The sequence below is a fragment of the Canis aureus genome, chromosome 21, assembly GCF_053574225.1.
Source record: "Canis aureus isolate CA01 chromosome 21, VMU_Caureus_v.1.0, whole genome shotgun sequence".
NCBI lineage: Eukaryota > Metazoa > Chordata > Mammalia > Carnivora > Canidae > Canis > Canis aureus.
In genome coordinates this window covers 2356939-2371852 of record NC_135631.1, presented here as the reverse complement: position 1 = coordinate 2371852, position 14914 = coordinate 2356939, and the positions used below count along the sequence as shown (strand labels likewise).

The window sequence follows — 14914 nt, the reverse complement described above, 5'->3', positions numbered from 1 at the left end:
AGGGCAGTATACAAAAGTTTAAAAACCCTTTCTAATTCTTGATCATTTAAAAATACCTATATTTTATTTTTTTTTCCTTTTTTCTTTTTGAGTAGGCAGGCTTGAACTCATGACCCTGGGATCAAGACCTGAGCTGAGATCAAGAGTCTGATGTTTAACCAACTGAGCCATCCATGCACCCTATTTTTCTTTCTCTTTCTTTCTCTCTTTCCTTATCTCTTTTAAGTAGGCTTCAAGCCCAAAAATTACCTATATTTTAAATTGGGTATTCTTCAGTATTCTAGAAGGATAAGCAAACCCCAAAAGAAATATGTACCACATGTACTATATATCTCAAAATGTGTTTTCAAGAGCATCTGAAATTTTGTTTATACATGTATCTTGATCATTTATGAAGCTACTATGATCTGTAAGTCAAGAAAATTCATTGTCTTACCATTTTTAAAAAATCAAAAATTAAGACATCTGTAATAAAATTTCAAAGTTAGACATTAAAATGTATGTGAAAGAACAAAGAAACAAACTCTTCCTAACATTCTTAATATAGAGAAATTGTTTTACTCGCTCTCTGTTTTCCATTTAACCTTATGGGCAAAAGACTTTGAACTTCATAACATAAGAACTATTAAAGTGAAAATGTCAAGTAAAAAGGAAGTCCTACATCAGAGAAAAGACTGAACAATTATGCCCTCAACCTTTAAAGGTTTTAAAACCTGCCCAGAAATCCACCTCAGTATGTGAAGTTTCCCTCTGCCTTCTCCTCTGATTAAGTTTGTTATTTGTTTGAATGCACCATCATTCAAAATCATAAAATTTCTTGTTCTGTGTAAAACAGACAAACCAAATTATATTTACTCTTCCTTTCCCTCTTTTCTCAACAGTTGCATCCCAGTGGAAACCAGCTGGTCTGGATCTCACCGACAGCCCAACAGGACTCTTCCCCTAAGATGCACTGTCATCTGTGGGAGGGGCTCAGATCATCTCCCTGATCTGGCTCAGATTCTTCAGGGGCCAGGGCAGTCCTCAGAGCTTCATGCATTCCCAGGCTGGTGGCTGCCGGGGTCTGAAGGATGAGAGTCTGGTGTCTGGATCTTTGAATGTCTGTGAAATACCTTCAGGGCATGTTTGTCACATTAAGATACCTAATTTTGGTCCCTACAGCACTAAACCTACTGCTGCAGGCTGGGCAGAGCTAATCTGTGTGATCTAGGGAGCCTGAGGTCCATGTGAGGAGAGATGGTGGTAGCTAAACCAAAGGCATTGACAACATGGAATATGTTTAGGTCTAAATCTTTCCCTGGGAGAGGCAGCTGGCTGGTTCAGTTGGTAGGGCAGGCAACTTAGTCTTGGGGTCATGAGTTCAAGCCCCACATTTGACTTATAGCTTACTTAAAAAAATTCATATATCTTTCCCAGGGGACAATGACCCTGAAGTGTCTTGCCTTACTCATCACGGCCTAGAGCAGACCTTAGGGGCAGCCAGGAGATTTACTCACTCCTTTTCCACGTCCTGGATGGAGTCAGGCAGAGGCTGATTCCTGGTTTCAGGAAGGAGGAGTACAACAAGACAAGCGAGGATGGGGAAGGCTCCATACATGATCCAGGGCAGGTGGGGAGAATAAATGGTTAGGATCATCAAGAGGGGAGCCAGCGCTGCTCCAATACTACCAGCAAGTCCCAGGATTCCCATAGCTGTTGCCCTTGGAGTGTAAACAATAGAAAAATAATTCGGTATAAATCCATGTAGGTAAATTTGTGATTTATTATTTTGCTTCGATTATGGGAGATACCACAACAGTATTTAGATACACGAAGTTTGATGAAATACTCTTACATTTCAAATATGCTCTTTTATTTGCTGGCAATTATTTTCAAGTGCACAGGTGCATTAAGACATACTTTTGTTATTTAAAAAATACTCTTATCCATAGCACCTACCATTGAGTGGTTCTGTAGATTAAGTGAGGTGATACAGTAAAAAACAACACAGTGCCTTGCCAAAGTCAGATTTTTGGCTGTGATTTTTGTTACTATTAATACTATTATAATTGATGCTTTTGATAACTTTGATAACTAATCAGTGTTCTTCCCACTATAAATGCTAGTTAGCTGGAAAAGGTCTATTTTGGCCCTGCTATAGAGCTTCCATGCAATTTGTACCTGATTACAGTAGGAAGTAGCTCATTTCCATGGGCAGAAGAACACATGACAGCTGCAGAAGAAACACCTACTCCCAAAGTTGACAAAATAACACGCAGGGTCTGCATTTCTGGAGAGGAAGACCAGTGAGACTCAAGACATCGGAACTAAAGGAATCACCATCCACTAAATTATAAGTGAAAAAGACACAACTGGAGATGTTTTCACGTGTTACATACATTGCAGAAAAAGTGCACAGAGGCAGAGACTGTGTAGTGACTAGTGGCTGAGAAATACAACTTATCTGTTGGTTACAACTTAAACAGAATAAAAAACCCAGGCCATTTCATTACCTCTCCCTTTTATATCAGAGATTTGCCAAAGATGGAGGAGAAGGGAATGTAGTTTGCTTTCATATATTCTGTCCAGTGTCTCCTCTACCCTTCATGTATAAAGCAGGACTCACATATGACAATTACCAAGGGATTTAAAACTCACTGATGTCCTTGAGAAGTTTAAAACCTAGGTGCACACACGATATTGAGTTGGGGCTGGTACCACAGCAGAGAGTAATAAGAGAACAGAAGTCTTATGTTATGGATAAGCTGGAGAGCAGCTTGATCTAGAGTAATGTTTGAAGATTTAAGAATAAAGATCCGAATAAAGGGAAAAATTATTGGGCTTTGGAAACCTCTGAAAGGAAGTTTCAGAGGGTCAGTTTCCTACTCAATTTAAAAAAATCTCACAGGAGTGTTAGAACATTGGGGTAAGCTCTGTGGTAAAGCAGCAAATGTGCATCATTGCTGACATCCAAGATGAGAGCAGAGCAACCTGGGATCCTCTAAGATGCACAGCTATCCTGGGAATTAGGTGAAGCACGAGAACCACCTCGGTTCCCCTATTCATTGCATATGATCATTTAATTTCATAAAATTGATTCTAAGAGGGGCTTTAACTGCTTCACTCTTTGTTCCTATTGTATACTCCTCTGCTTGAAGACAAGATATTTTTATTACCTTGAAATCAAAAGGTCTTCCCTAAGCCAGGATTACAGTTATGGTGACCTAATACAAGAGACACGAGTGGACATCAGGGAGTAAATTGTCACTGACAGTGTAATAACAAGAAAGCAACCAGAGAAAGTGGCAGTATTGTGTCCTTGTATGAGATACAATTATCATATATTGGACACAATACTGTCATTTACAATTACAAGCATGATTGGTCAACATCAAAATGGCAAGTGATCGATTGCTTGCCTAGAGAAACTTTTAGGAAGAAATGGCACCAGATGTTTCTCAGATGTGATGAGGACTGCCACATGTCTGAACCAACTTTTACTGACCTTTGACTCTTTCCTAGCCACTCAATAGTAGAATCTATCCTGAATCCTCAAATTGATTTTGGGGAATCATCAGAACCATATTCTCCCTTTCCTTGTGTGAATCCAGTCTCTGAGTCCCCAAGTCCCTGAGATATTTCCTTTCTTCAACCTGTGCTCTTTTCTCACCTTCAGGCAGAAATGTGGTGGTCAGAATGGAGATTCCAAGTACGGACATGAAAAGCATCTGGCTTACTCGACGGCCCATATGATTCAGTGCCAAGAATGCAATGTAACTGGCGGGGAGATTGACCATGCCAAAGATAACCTGGAACAGGAAAACATTGCTCCCCATGTGCTGGAGATGGAGAATCAGGCCAAAAAAGGGCATGTAGCTTGCAAATCTATGGTGAACAAAGGAAGAAAGACAGATGTCATAATGTTTAGACCCTAAGTTCCACAAATGACAGTCATAAGTGTCAAAGTGTCATCAAACAGCCAGTGCTTGGTGTCCAAGTACAAAAGGCATGGTCTGGGGGATCCCTGGGTGGCGCAGCGGTTTGGCGCCTGCCTTTGGCCCAGGGTGCGATCCTAGAGACCCAGGATCGAGTCCCACGTCGGGCTCCCGGTGCATGGAGCCTGCTTCTCCCTCTGCCTCTCACTCTCTCTCTCTGTGTGCGACTATCGTAAATAAATAAATTAAAAAAAAAAAAAGGCATGGTCTGTTTTGTAGAATATTCTACATGGTGATGCTTTAAAAACTGTCATTAAATATTGCATAATGATGGCGGTCACAATTATTACTTTTTTTGGTGGGTGGGGTGTATTGTACTTAAGAATACATAATGAAAAAAAAAAAAAAAGAATACATAATGAAGCCCTCGAGTTCTACAGTTTTTTCTATATCCTGATTTGGGTGATGATTGCATATCTACATATGTAAATATTCATTGAATTATATATGTGAGTGCACGTTAAAAATTTTTTTAAAAATTTATTTAAGTAATCTCTACACCCAACGTGGTGCTCAACTCGCAATCCTGAGAGCAAGTGGCACACACTCTTCTGACTAAGACAGCCAGGTGCCCTAACTGTTTGTAATTTTATCTTAATTGAAGTGGAAATAAACAAGTGAAGAAACTTAAAGCTAAAATCTCTACTGTGATTGAAGTCCACAGCCTCAGTTTTCAGATGCTGAGCCTGGTGGTGTGATATAATAAACAAAACTCATTGTACAATGAGTTCTGGGTCAGTCCTGTAACTGAAGAATGCAATTATCTTTATGGCTTCTTCATGTTTTATCTCCAAATCTATCCCCACAACATGTATCCTTTGATATGAATAGATTAATGTCTCCAATATTTTCATTTTCTTCATGCACGGTGTAAAGCCTACCTCACAAAGGATGCAAAATAGATCCTTCTGCGCAGGATAGGTGTGCGGAACAAGTCACGCACAGAAAGTTTTTTCTGTGCTGCCTCCAGCTCCTCTTGCATGGTGGATCTCAAAACCTTCAATGACAATCACAATAAGAAATTGTTCAATTGTCACACAATGTGAGCATTAGGAGGTCCCCCAGAGAGGATAAGCTATATAACTTGCTGTTGTATTTAGTGGGAAATTGAAACAGCAAAGATACAATGATATGTGACAGGTGGATTAGGGAGTTAAAGGAGCCTCAGGAAAATTATGTAGCAACAAGGACTTTTAAAAATACCTTATTTTATTTAAATCCAATTAGTTAACATATAGTGTCTCATTAGTTTCAAATGTACAGCCCAGTAAATCATCAGTTGCCTAGAACACCCAGTGTTCATCACATCATGTGCCCTCCTTAATGCCCATCACCCATCACCTCCTTAATGCCACATCCCCTTGTCTCTATCCCCTTCAGCAACCCTCAGATTGTTTCCTAGAATTAAGAGTTGCTCAGTTTTTCTCCCTCTCTGATTTCTTCTATTTAGTTTTTCCTTCCTTTCCCTATGATCCTCGGTGCTATTTCTTATAATCCATATATGAGTGAAATAATATAATTGTCTTTCTCTGATTGACTATTTTGCTCAACATAATACCCTCCAGTTCCATCCATGTCAATGTAAATGGTAAGATTTCATTCTTTTAATGACTGAGTAATATTCCATTGTATATATACACCACATCTTCTTTAGCCATTCATCTTTAGCCATAGACACATGGACATATGGGCTTTTTCCATAGTTTGACTATTGTAGATATTGTGGTGGTAAACATTGGGGTGTAGTGTCCCTTCAGATCACTAAATTCATATCTTTGGGGTAAATACCTAGTAATACAAGGGATAGAGGGAACATACCTCAATATCATAAAAGCCATATACTAAAAGACTACAGTGAGTATCATTTTCAATGAGGAAAAACTGAGAGCTTTCCCCCTAAGGTCAGGAACATGACAAGCATGTCCACTCTCACCACTGTTGTTCAACACAGTACTAGAAGTCCTAGCCTCAGCAATCAGACAAAAAGAAATAAAATACATCCAAATTGGTAAAGAAGTCAAAATCTTTCTCGTTGCAGATGACATGATACTTTATGTGGAAAATTCAAAAGACTCCACCCAAAAATTGCTAGATCTCATACAGTAATTCAGCAGCATGGCAGGATATAAAATCAATGCACAAAAATCAGTTGGATCTCAATACACTAACAATGAGACAGAAAGAAGAGAAATTAAGGAATCTATTCCATTTACAATTGCACCAAAAATGATACATACTTAGGAATAAATCTAACCAAAGAGGTAAAGGATCTGTACTCTGACTCATGAAATAAATTGAGGAAGACACAAAGAAATGGATTGGAAGAATTAATGTTGTTAAAATGCCTATATTATCCAGAGAAACCTACACATTCAATGCAATCCCTATCAAAATACCATCAACATTTTTCACAGAGCTGGAACAAACAATCCTAAAATTTATATGAAACCAGAAAAGATTCCAAATAGCCAGAGGAATATTGAAAAAGAAAACCAAAGCTAGTGACATCACAATTCCAGACTTAAAGCTGTATTACAAAATTGTAGTCATCAAGACAGTATGGTACCGGCCCCAAAACAGACACAAAGATAAATGGAATGGAATAGAGAACCCAGAAGTGGACTTTCAACTCTATGGTGATCTCATCTTTGACAAAGCAGGAAACAATATCCAATGGAAAAAATACAGTCTCTTCAACAAATGATGTTGGGAAAATTGGATAGCCACATGTAGAAGAATGAAACTGGACCACTTTGTTACACTATACACAAAGATAAACTCAAAATGGATGAAAGACCTAAATGTGAGACAAGAATCCATCAAAATCCTAGAGGAGAACGTAAGCAGTAACCTCTTTGACCTCAGCTGCAGCAACTTCTTGCTAGATATGTCTCCAAAGGCAAGGGAAACAAAAGCCAAAATGAACTATTGGGGCTCCAACAAGATAAAATGCTTTTGCACAGCAAAGGAAATAGTCAACAAAGCTAAAGGCACCTACAAAATGTGAGAAGATATTTGCAAATGACGTATCAGATAAAGGGTTAGTATCCAAGATGTATAAAGAACGTATCAAACTCAATACCCAAAATACAAAAAATCCAGTCAAGAAATGGGCAGAAGACATGAACAGACATTTCTCCAAAGAAGACATACAAATGGCCAACAGATACCTGAAAAAATATTCAATATCACTTGGCATCAGGGAAATACAAATCAAAACCACAATGAAAAAAAAACAAAAAAACAAAACAAAACAAAACAAAAAAACAAAACCACAATGAGATATCACCCTACAATCAGAATGGCTGAAACAAACAACTCAGGAAACAACAAATGTTGGCAAGGATGCGAAGAAAGAGGATCCCTCTTACACTGGTGGTGGGAATGCAAGCTGGTGCAGCCACTCTGGGAAACAGTATGGAGCTTTCTCAAAAAGTTAAAAATAGAGCTACCCTATGACCCAGCAACAAGGTCTTTTTAAACACAAGATCTGAGTGGGTTGCAGGGCATCAGAAGGGTATGTATGTTAGATATTCAGATCAGGAAGGGAACCAAATGTGAGTTCCTTGGATTATGGTCCAAAACTCCATTTATGCTAGATGTGCATGAAAGACCTAGAAACTAAGTTTGGTCCTCAGCTGGCTCTCCTTTGCAGAGAAACTGTTTATCTCAGGAAAAATGACATTTCCTGAGAGTCTTTATTTTGGTTCTTCATTCAGTCTCCTTGAGGGAAATCTTGTTATATTGTGCCTCCATGAATGAAATGCCTAGAATTAAATATGAGGATGAGACCAGGGTGGGATCTTGGTGTAGAATAATTTATACCCTAGCTGATTATAATCTAGAGTTACTTAATGGTTCTGCAACATGGTAGGTATACACTTTGCAGAAGGTGATTAAGTATTTCTAAACCCCAATTTCTCTGTCATGAAGAAAAAGAAAAGGGAGAAGAAGGGGGGGAGGAGAATAAATAGGTGGAGAAAAATAATAACACTTTTTAAATGAGGACTTTCTAGCCTTACACGAGGTTGAAAATACGGAGATGGAATTATATCCAGCATATCTCGGATACTTACCTATTTATTGGTTATTCCAGTAATATTGACTTAATTCTCATCCCACCTCTACAAATGAAACAATACCATGAAATCTATTGGAAAAATTCCATGGTAAAGGACTTTAGAGAGCTGTAAGACCACCTAAGTGAGGCCCTACTGGATCAGAATGTCTTTTTCAGTTGCAGAGCTAGCTCAAGCAGCAAAATGCTGGGCTTACCGCTTTTGGAAGAGAAGAGTCATGATAACATCTCTTTTCTGCATCTATCCCCAGAAACCCATGATCATGGGCCATTGTCATAGCAGTATTCTAAGAAAAGGCTCCAAGAATACCTTAAACTTGGGCCAGTTGAGGGCTGCCATGCTGGTGAGACTGGCCTCAAATCACATCCAGTATCGGAGTAAATGTTTGGGAGACACTGAGGTTATTTCACCTTGGCCATTCATTTTTGCTAAGCAAGCAGACATGTGAGTAGCATTTCCAGAAAAAGTTAGGGAGGTGATGCCAGGTCATTAATGGGAACACAAGGAGCTCCTTCTACCGGGTAAAATTCTTATTCAAGGAAGAGGAGGCCTATATTCAAATGGGAGCCTGCTGGATCTTTGCTTTTTTAAATGCATCTTTTCTCTCTGTCCTTTGGAAGGGATAAAAAAACCTCAAAGAACTATTTGTAGTACCAATCATAACACCATGCTGGGTAAAATGCATGAAACAGCCTATTGGTGTCCTGGAATGGGCATGTACAAATTCACAAAAACCCTTTGTTAAATGGTTCGTTTGTAAAGTAGTTGCTATGTTGGTGGCTTTTACTGGCAATGGTGGTAGTATTCATACTACAGAAATTGATAATCACCACAAATTTGAGATATGTGGATATTTTCCCCCTCCTATAATGTTAGGTGCTAAACATTTACTAGCACACTACTGGCTTGGCCCCTTTGCAGTCATTTGGATTGCTCTCATCATATGCCTACTTGATTTAAACCTGGTTAGTTCTACCCTAACCTGTAAGGCCTATTTCAAATACAACTAATTTCAAGTAGCATTCAGTTCCTGCATGTCTGCAATCTGGCTTATGTCTTCCTCCTTGGTATTCACATTCCACCCTTGCTTTACTTCAAAGAGGTTTTATCAAGCCTGTAACCTGGCCTGTCTGTTCATGAACCTGGCCGTGGACATACCTGCAGACCCTGTCAAATGGTCCACAAATCCATGGACCCAGACAGCAGTCCTACTGATGAACCCTGCTAACTGGCATACCCATAATCTCCAGCCAAGATGACTAGTGAAGGGCTTTTCCTGCCAAAGCCAGATTGTGAAAACTAGAAGAGGTGACTGCTTCTTCAAATGCACAAACACCAGTACAAGGCTATGAAGAATTATTGGGGTGAGGGAGAATTGATAAATGAGCTGGTTTTTTTTTTAAAGGATGAACAAAATTAACAAACTTTTAGCTAGACTGACCATGGAAAAAAAAGGAGAGAAAATTCAAAATCAGAAATGAAAGAGAAGACATTACAATGGATGCCAAAGAAATGAAAAAGATCACAAGGACAAAGTGGACAACTGAGAAGAAATAGATAAATTCCTAGAAACATACACACAAAACTGAATCAAGAATATATAGAAAACCTGAAGAGACCAAAGACAAATAAGATTAAAACCGTAATGAAAAAATATCCCAGAGGAAATATTTGCAAATGGCATATCTGAAAAAGTATTAGTATCTAATCTATAAAGAACTTAGTAAACTGAACACCCAAAAACACAAATAATCCAGTTAAGAAATGGACAAAAGACATTTTTCCAAAAATGACACCCTTGGCTAACAGACACATGAAAAGATGCTCAACATCACTCATCATCAGGGAAATACAAATCAGAACCATGATGAGATACCACTTCACACCTTTCAGAATGGCTAAAATTAATAACACAGGAGACAACAGATGTTGGTGAGGATATGGAGAAGGGGAACCCTCTTGCATTGTTGGCAGGAACGCAAACTGGTGCAGTGACTCAGGAAAACAGTATGGATAGTCCTCAAAAAGCTAAAAATAGGGGATCCCTGGGTGGCTCAGCAGTTTGGCACCTGCCTTCGGCCCGGGGTGTGATCAGGGTCCCTGCATCCGGCTCCCTGCATGGAGCCTGCTTCTCCCTCTGCCTGTGTCTCTACCTCTCTCTCTTTCTCTGTGTCTCTCATGAATAAATAAATAAAATATTTTTTTAAAAAAGCTAAAAATAGAAGTACCCGAAAATTCAGCAATTGCACTACTAGGTATTTATCCAAAGGATGCAAAAACACACATTCAGAGAAGTACATGCACCCTGTTGTTTATAGCAGCATTATCAACAATAGGTAAACTATGGAAAGAGCCCCAAAACCCATCAACTGATGAATGGATAAAGATGTGATATATATATATATATATCTCACATATATATAATGGAATATTAGCCATCAAAAAGAAATGAAAATCCATCAAAAAGAAATGAAAATCCATCAAAAGAATGAAATCTTGCCATTTGCAATGATGTGGATGGAGCTAGAGTGTATTATGCTAAGCAAATAAGTCAATCAGAGAAAGACAAATACCATATGATTTAAAAAAAAATTTTTATTGGAGTTCAATTTGCCAACATATAGCGTAACAGCCAGTGCTCATCCCATCAAGTGCCCCCCTCAGTGCCCATCACCCAGTCACCCCAACCCCCTGCCCGCCTCCCTTTCCACCACCCCTTGTTTGTTTCCCAGAGTTAGGTGTTTCTCATGTTCTGTCACCCTCTCTGATATTTCCCACTCATTTTCTCTCCTTTCCCTTTATTCCCTTTCACTAATTTTTATATTCCCCAAATGAATGAGACCATATAATGTTTGTTCTTCTCCGATTGACTTATTTCACTCAGCATAATACCCTCCAGTTCCATCCACGTCGAAGCAAATGGTGGGTATTTGTCATTTCAAAAGGCTGAGTAATACTCCATTGTATACATAGACCACATCTTCTCTATCCATTCACATATGATTTTACTCATATGTGGAATTTAAGAAACAATGGATGAACATTTGAGAAGGGGAAACAAAACATGGGAGATTTTTAACTATACAGAACAAACAGAGTTCATGGAGGGAGGTGGGATAGATGGGTATTAAGGAGGGTACTATGATGAGCACTGGCTGTTATATGTAAATGATGAACTACTGAACTCTACTCCTGAAACCAATATTGAACTGTATGTTAACCAACTAGAATTTAAAAAGAAAATAAAGTAGCCCAGAAATAAAAGCCTAATACCAGATGGCTTCTCAGGTGAGTTCTATCCTATCAAACATTTAAATTATGAACACTGATCCTTCTCAAACTTTCCCAAAAAACAGAGTAAGAGGAAGCACTAACAAATTTGTTTTATGAAGGCAGTATGACTCTGATACCAAAGTCAGACAAAAACATCATAAGAAAAGAAATAGGCCAATATCCCTGGTGAACAAAGGTGAAAAAATTATCAACCACGTATTAGTAACCAACTTCAACAGCACACTGTCTACCATGACTCAGTGGGATTTACTCCTGGAATGCAAGGATAATTCAACATAAGCAAATTTAAAAAGTGATGCCCCACATCAACAGAATGAAGGTAGAAACCATATGATCATCTCAATAGATGTAAAAAAGCATCTGACAGGATTCAACACACATCCATGATTTTAAAAACTGTTAAGAAATACGGTATTAAAGGAACTTATCTTAAAAGCCATATATGAAAAGCCCCCAGGCAAGAGTATACTCCATGGTGGAAAACTGAAAGCTTTTCTTCTAAGATCTGGAACTAGACAAGAATGATACTTTAATTTAACATAGGATTGGAAAGTCCTAGCAGAACAATCAGATAAGAAAAAGAAATAGAAGGCATCAAAATCCAAAAGGAAGAAGTAAAATTATCTCTGTTGGCAGATGACATGATCTTATATGTAGAAAACCCTAAAGAAGCCTCCAAAATATTGTTAGAATTAATAAATGAATTCAGTAAAGCTTTAGAATACAGAATCAAAATAGAGAAATTAGTTGCATTGTTATATACCAGCAACGAACTATCTGAAAATGAAATTAAAGAAACAATCCTGCTGGGGTACCTGGGTGGCTGTCAGTTAAGCATCTAATTCTTGGTCTCAGCTCGAGTCTTGATCTCAGGGTTGAGAATTCAGGCACCACAATGTGCTAGAAGTTCGAAAAACTAAGTGACATACCTATAACAAAAGTTTTGTTCTCCTGCACTTACTTATCACTAAGAGATGCATTACCTATAGAATTTTGCTTACCAATAAAATTTTGGTGATCAATAAAAAAAAAAGAGAGAATTCAGGCCCCACACTGGGCCCCATGCTGGGGATGGAGCCTATTTTTAAAAATTTGGTTTACAATAGCTTCAAAAACAATAAGGTCCTTAAGGAATAAACTTAGCAAAGGAATAAAAGACTCGTATACTGAAAATTATAAGCACTGAAGAAAGAAATTAAAGCAGACACATAAAAAAAAAGGAAAGATATCCTATGTTCATGGACTAAAAGAATTACTAGTGTTAAAATACCCATAGAACCCCAATGATCTATAGATTTAATATAATCTCTATAAAAATCTAAATGGCATTCTTTACAGAAATGGGGAAAAAACAATCCTGAATTGATGGAAAGGCTTTCAAATAGGCAGGATTCAGGAATCTCCAAAGCACTAGGGAGCAGGAAGGCCAGAAAGAGTCTTGTGGTAGGAATGGCCAGATATAGTTACTCGCCTCCTGGATAAATCACCTTTAACCAACTTTCACTTCTGTCCCTCAACTCACATTCCTGGAGCATCTATTGGCCTTGATCTTAAGACATGCTTGAAAAAAATCTTCCCCCATGCCTAGGAAAAGACAGCGCCTGACTGATGGTTCCACCAGACTGTATCCAATGGGAAAGAGGTGATTCATTCCCTAAAAGAAAACTAGGTTGCAATTAGGAAGTACAAATGGACAGCTCAAAATCAACAATGGCCACTAAAGGCTGTCAGCATCACACCACAAAAAGCTTCGTGGGACATATTGAAGGACACTGACTTTTATCCTAAATGCAAGAGGAAACCTGTAGAGGATGTTAAGCAGGAGCAGCAGGGGTGCTTTTCAGAACCAGGCTTATGTTTCTAAAATATCCTCTGGCTGTTTCCTTTGTGTTTTTTTTCCCCCCTAAAGATGTATTTATTTATTTTAGAGAGAGAGAGACAGAGAGCATGCACAAGTGTGGGGAGGGGCACAGAGGGAGAGAATCTCCAGCAGATTCCTCACTGAGCATGGAGCCTGATGTGGGGCTGGATCTCAGGACCCTGAGATCACAACCTAGGCCAAAACCAAGAGTTGGATGCTTAGCCAAATGAGCCACCCAGGTGCTCCACTCTGACTACTTTCTGAGCAAGGGATGAGAATGAGGCAACAGTGGAGGTGGGAAAGAAGCTAGGCCAGAGAGAAGGAGGATGTGGAGTGTAATGGTAGCAGTAGAGTTGAGAAATGGTTGTATGGATTCAAAATATATTGATGAATATTGTCTATGAATATATATGACTGTCTCCAATCATCTACATTGGAGAATATATATATATGTATATATTCATATACATATATGTATATATACACAGATAAATATATAATATATGGACACATATATATACATATAGAACATACATATTCATTTATGTATTGGTGTTATTCTTTCTACAGTCTTAATATTTTAAAAATTTTGATTTTTATTTTCCTCACAAGTGATTCACATTTGTGAATGTTATAAATCATCAAATACTTTTTTTAATCATCAAATCCTTTGCAGAATGAAGCATCAAATAAATATTTTTAAAATAAAAAAAAAAGAAGAAAACTAATCTGGAGTTCCAGTCCAGGGTGGCAACATAGGAAGACCCTGAACTCGCCTCCTCCATAGGACACACTGATCTATACTTACTCATGGAGAAAGTCATCCTGAAGAACTGAGGGCTGACTGAACAGCTTCTACTCAAGAAAAGATAGAAAGACCACACAGAAAATGGCAAGAGAGATGGAGATACAATAACAAAGGGACCCCCACCTTGGACGCTATAAACTGCAGTGAGACTGAGCAGACTTGTCTTCCCTGGGGCACAGGGGGAAAAAAGCCAATTTAAAAGAGCATGCGAGGGTTGCCTGGGTGGCTCAGTTGGTTGAGGGTCTGCCTTTGGCTCAGGTCATGATCTCAGGGTCCTGGGATTGAGCCCCACATCAGGCTCCCTGCTCAGCAGGGAGTCTGCTTCTCCCTCTCCTTCTGCTCCTGCCCCTGCTCTCTCTCTCTCTCTCAAATAAATCAATAAATAAAATATTTTTAAAAATTCTAAAAAGAGCACATGAAATATAAAAAGTAAGCCCTACAACTCTGCCAAATGGTAGGAGAGCTGCTGGAACTCCTTCCAGTCAGAGTTAAAGAACACAAGAACTGAAATGAAAAAGACACTATAGGGAATCAACAAAAGATTGGAGGATGCAGAAGAACATATTAGTGATCTGGAAAATATCCAAAGCTTGAGTGAAAACACCCAAGCTGAACAGCAAAAATTAAAAAAGAATTTTTAAAAATGAGGATATCTTATGGGATCTCTTGAATAGCATCAAGCAAATAAATATCCACATGATAGGGATCCCAGAAAAGGAGAGAGAGGAAGGAGCAGAAAACTTATATGAAGAAATAATAGCTGAGAAATTCCCTACCCTACAGAAGGAAACACTCATCTAAGTTTAGGAAACACAGAGAGCCCCAAATACAATGAACTCAAGGAATTCCACACCATGATACATAATAATTAAAATGCCAAAGATTAAAGATAGTCAAT

At 38.5% G+C, this 14914-nt stretch overlaps 1 protein-coding gene across 4 annotated transcripts in view; it reads right to left on the bottom strand.

The window, feature by feature from the left end:
• The window catches only part of LOC144292195 (organic anion transporter 7-like), a 46172-nt gene that overhangs the window by 410 nt on the left and 30848 nt on the right, over positions 1-14914 (bottom strand). For all 4 annotated transcript variants that reach the window (XM_077862082.1, XM_077862080.1, XM_077862083.1 and 1 more), the window contains 4 exons: positions 4856-4971; positions 3650-3864; positions 2161-2269; positions 1497-1700 (listed from right to left, as the gene is read on the bottom strand). In XM_077862082.1, coding sequence (XP_077718208.1) covers positions 1497-1700; positions 2161-2269; positions 3650-3864; positions 4856-4971 — 644 coding nt within the window. The remainder of the gene's footprint in view (positions 1-1496; positions 1701-2160; positions 2270-3649; positions 3865-4855; positions 4972-14914) is intronic.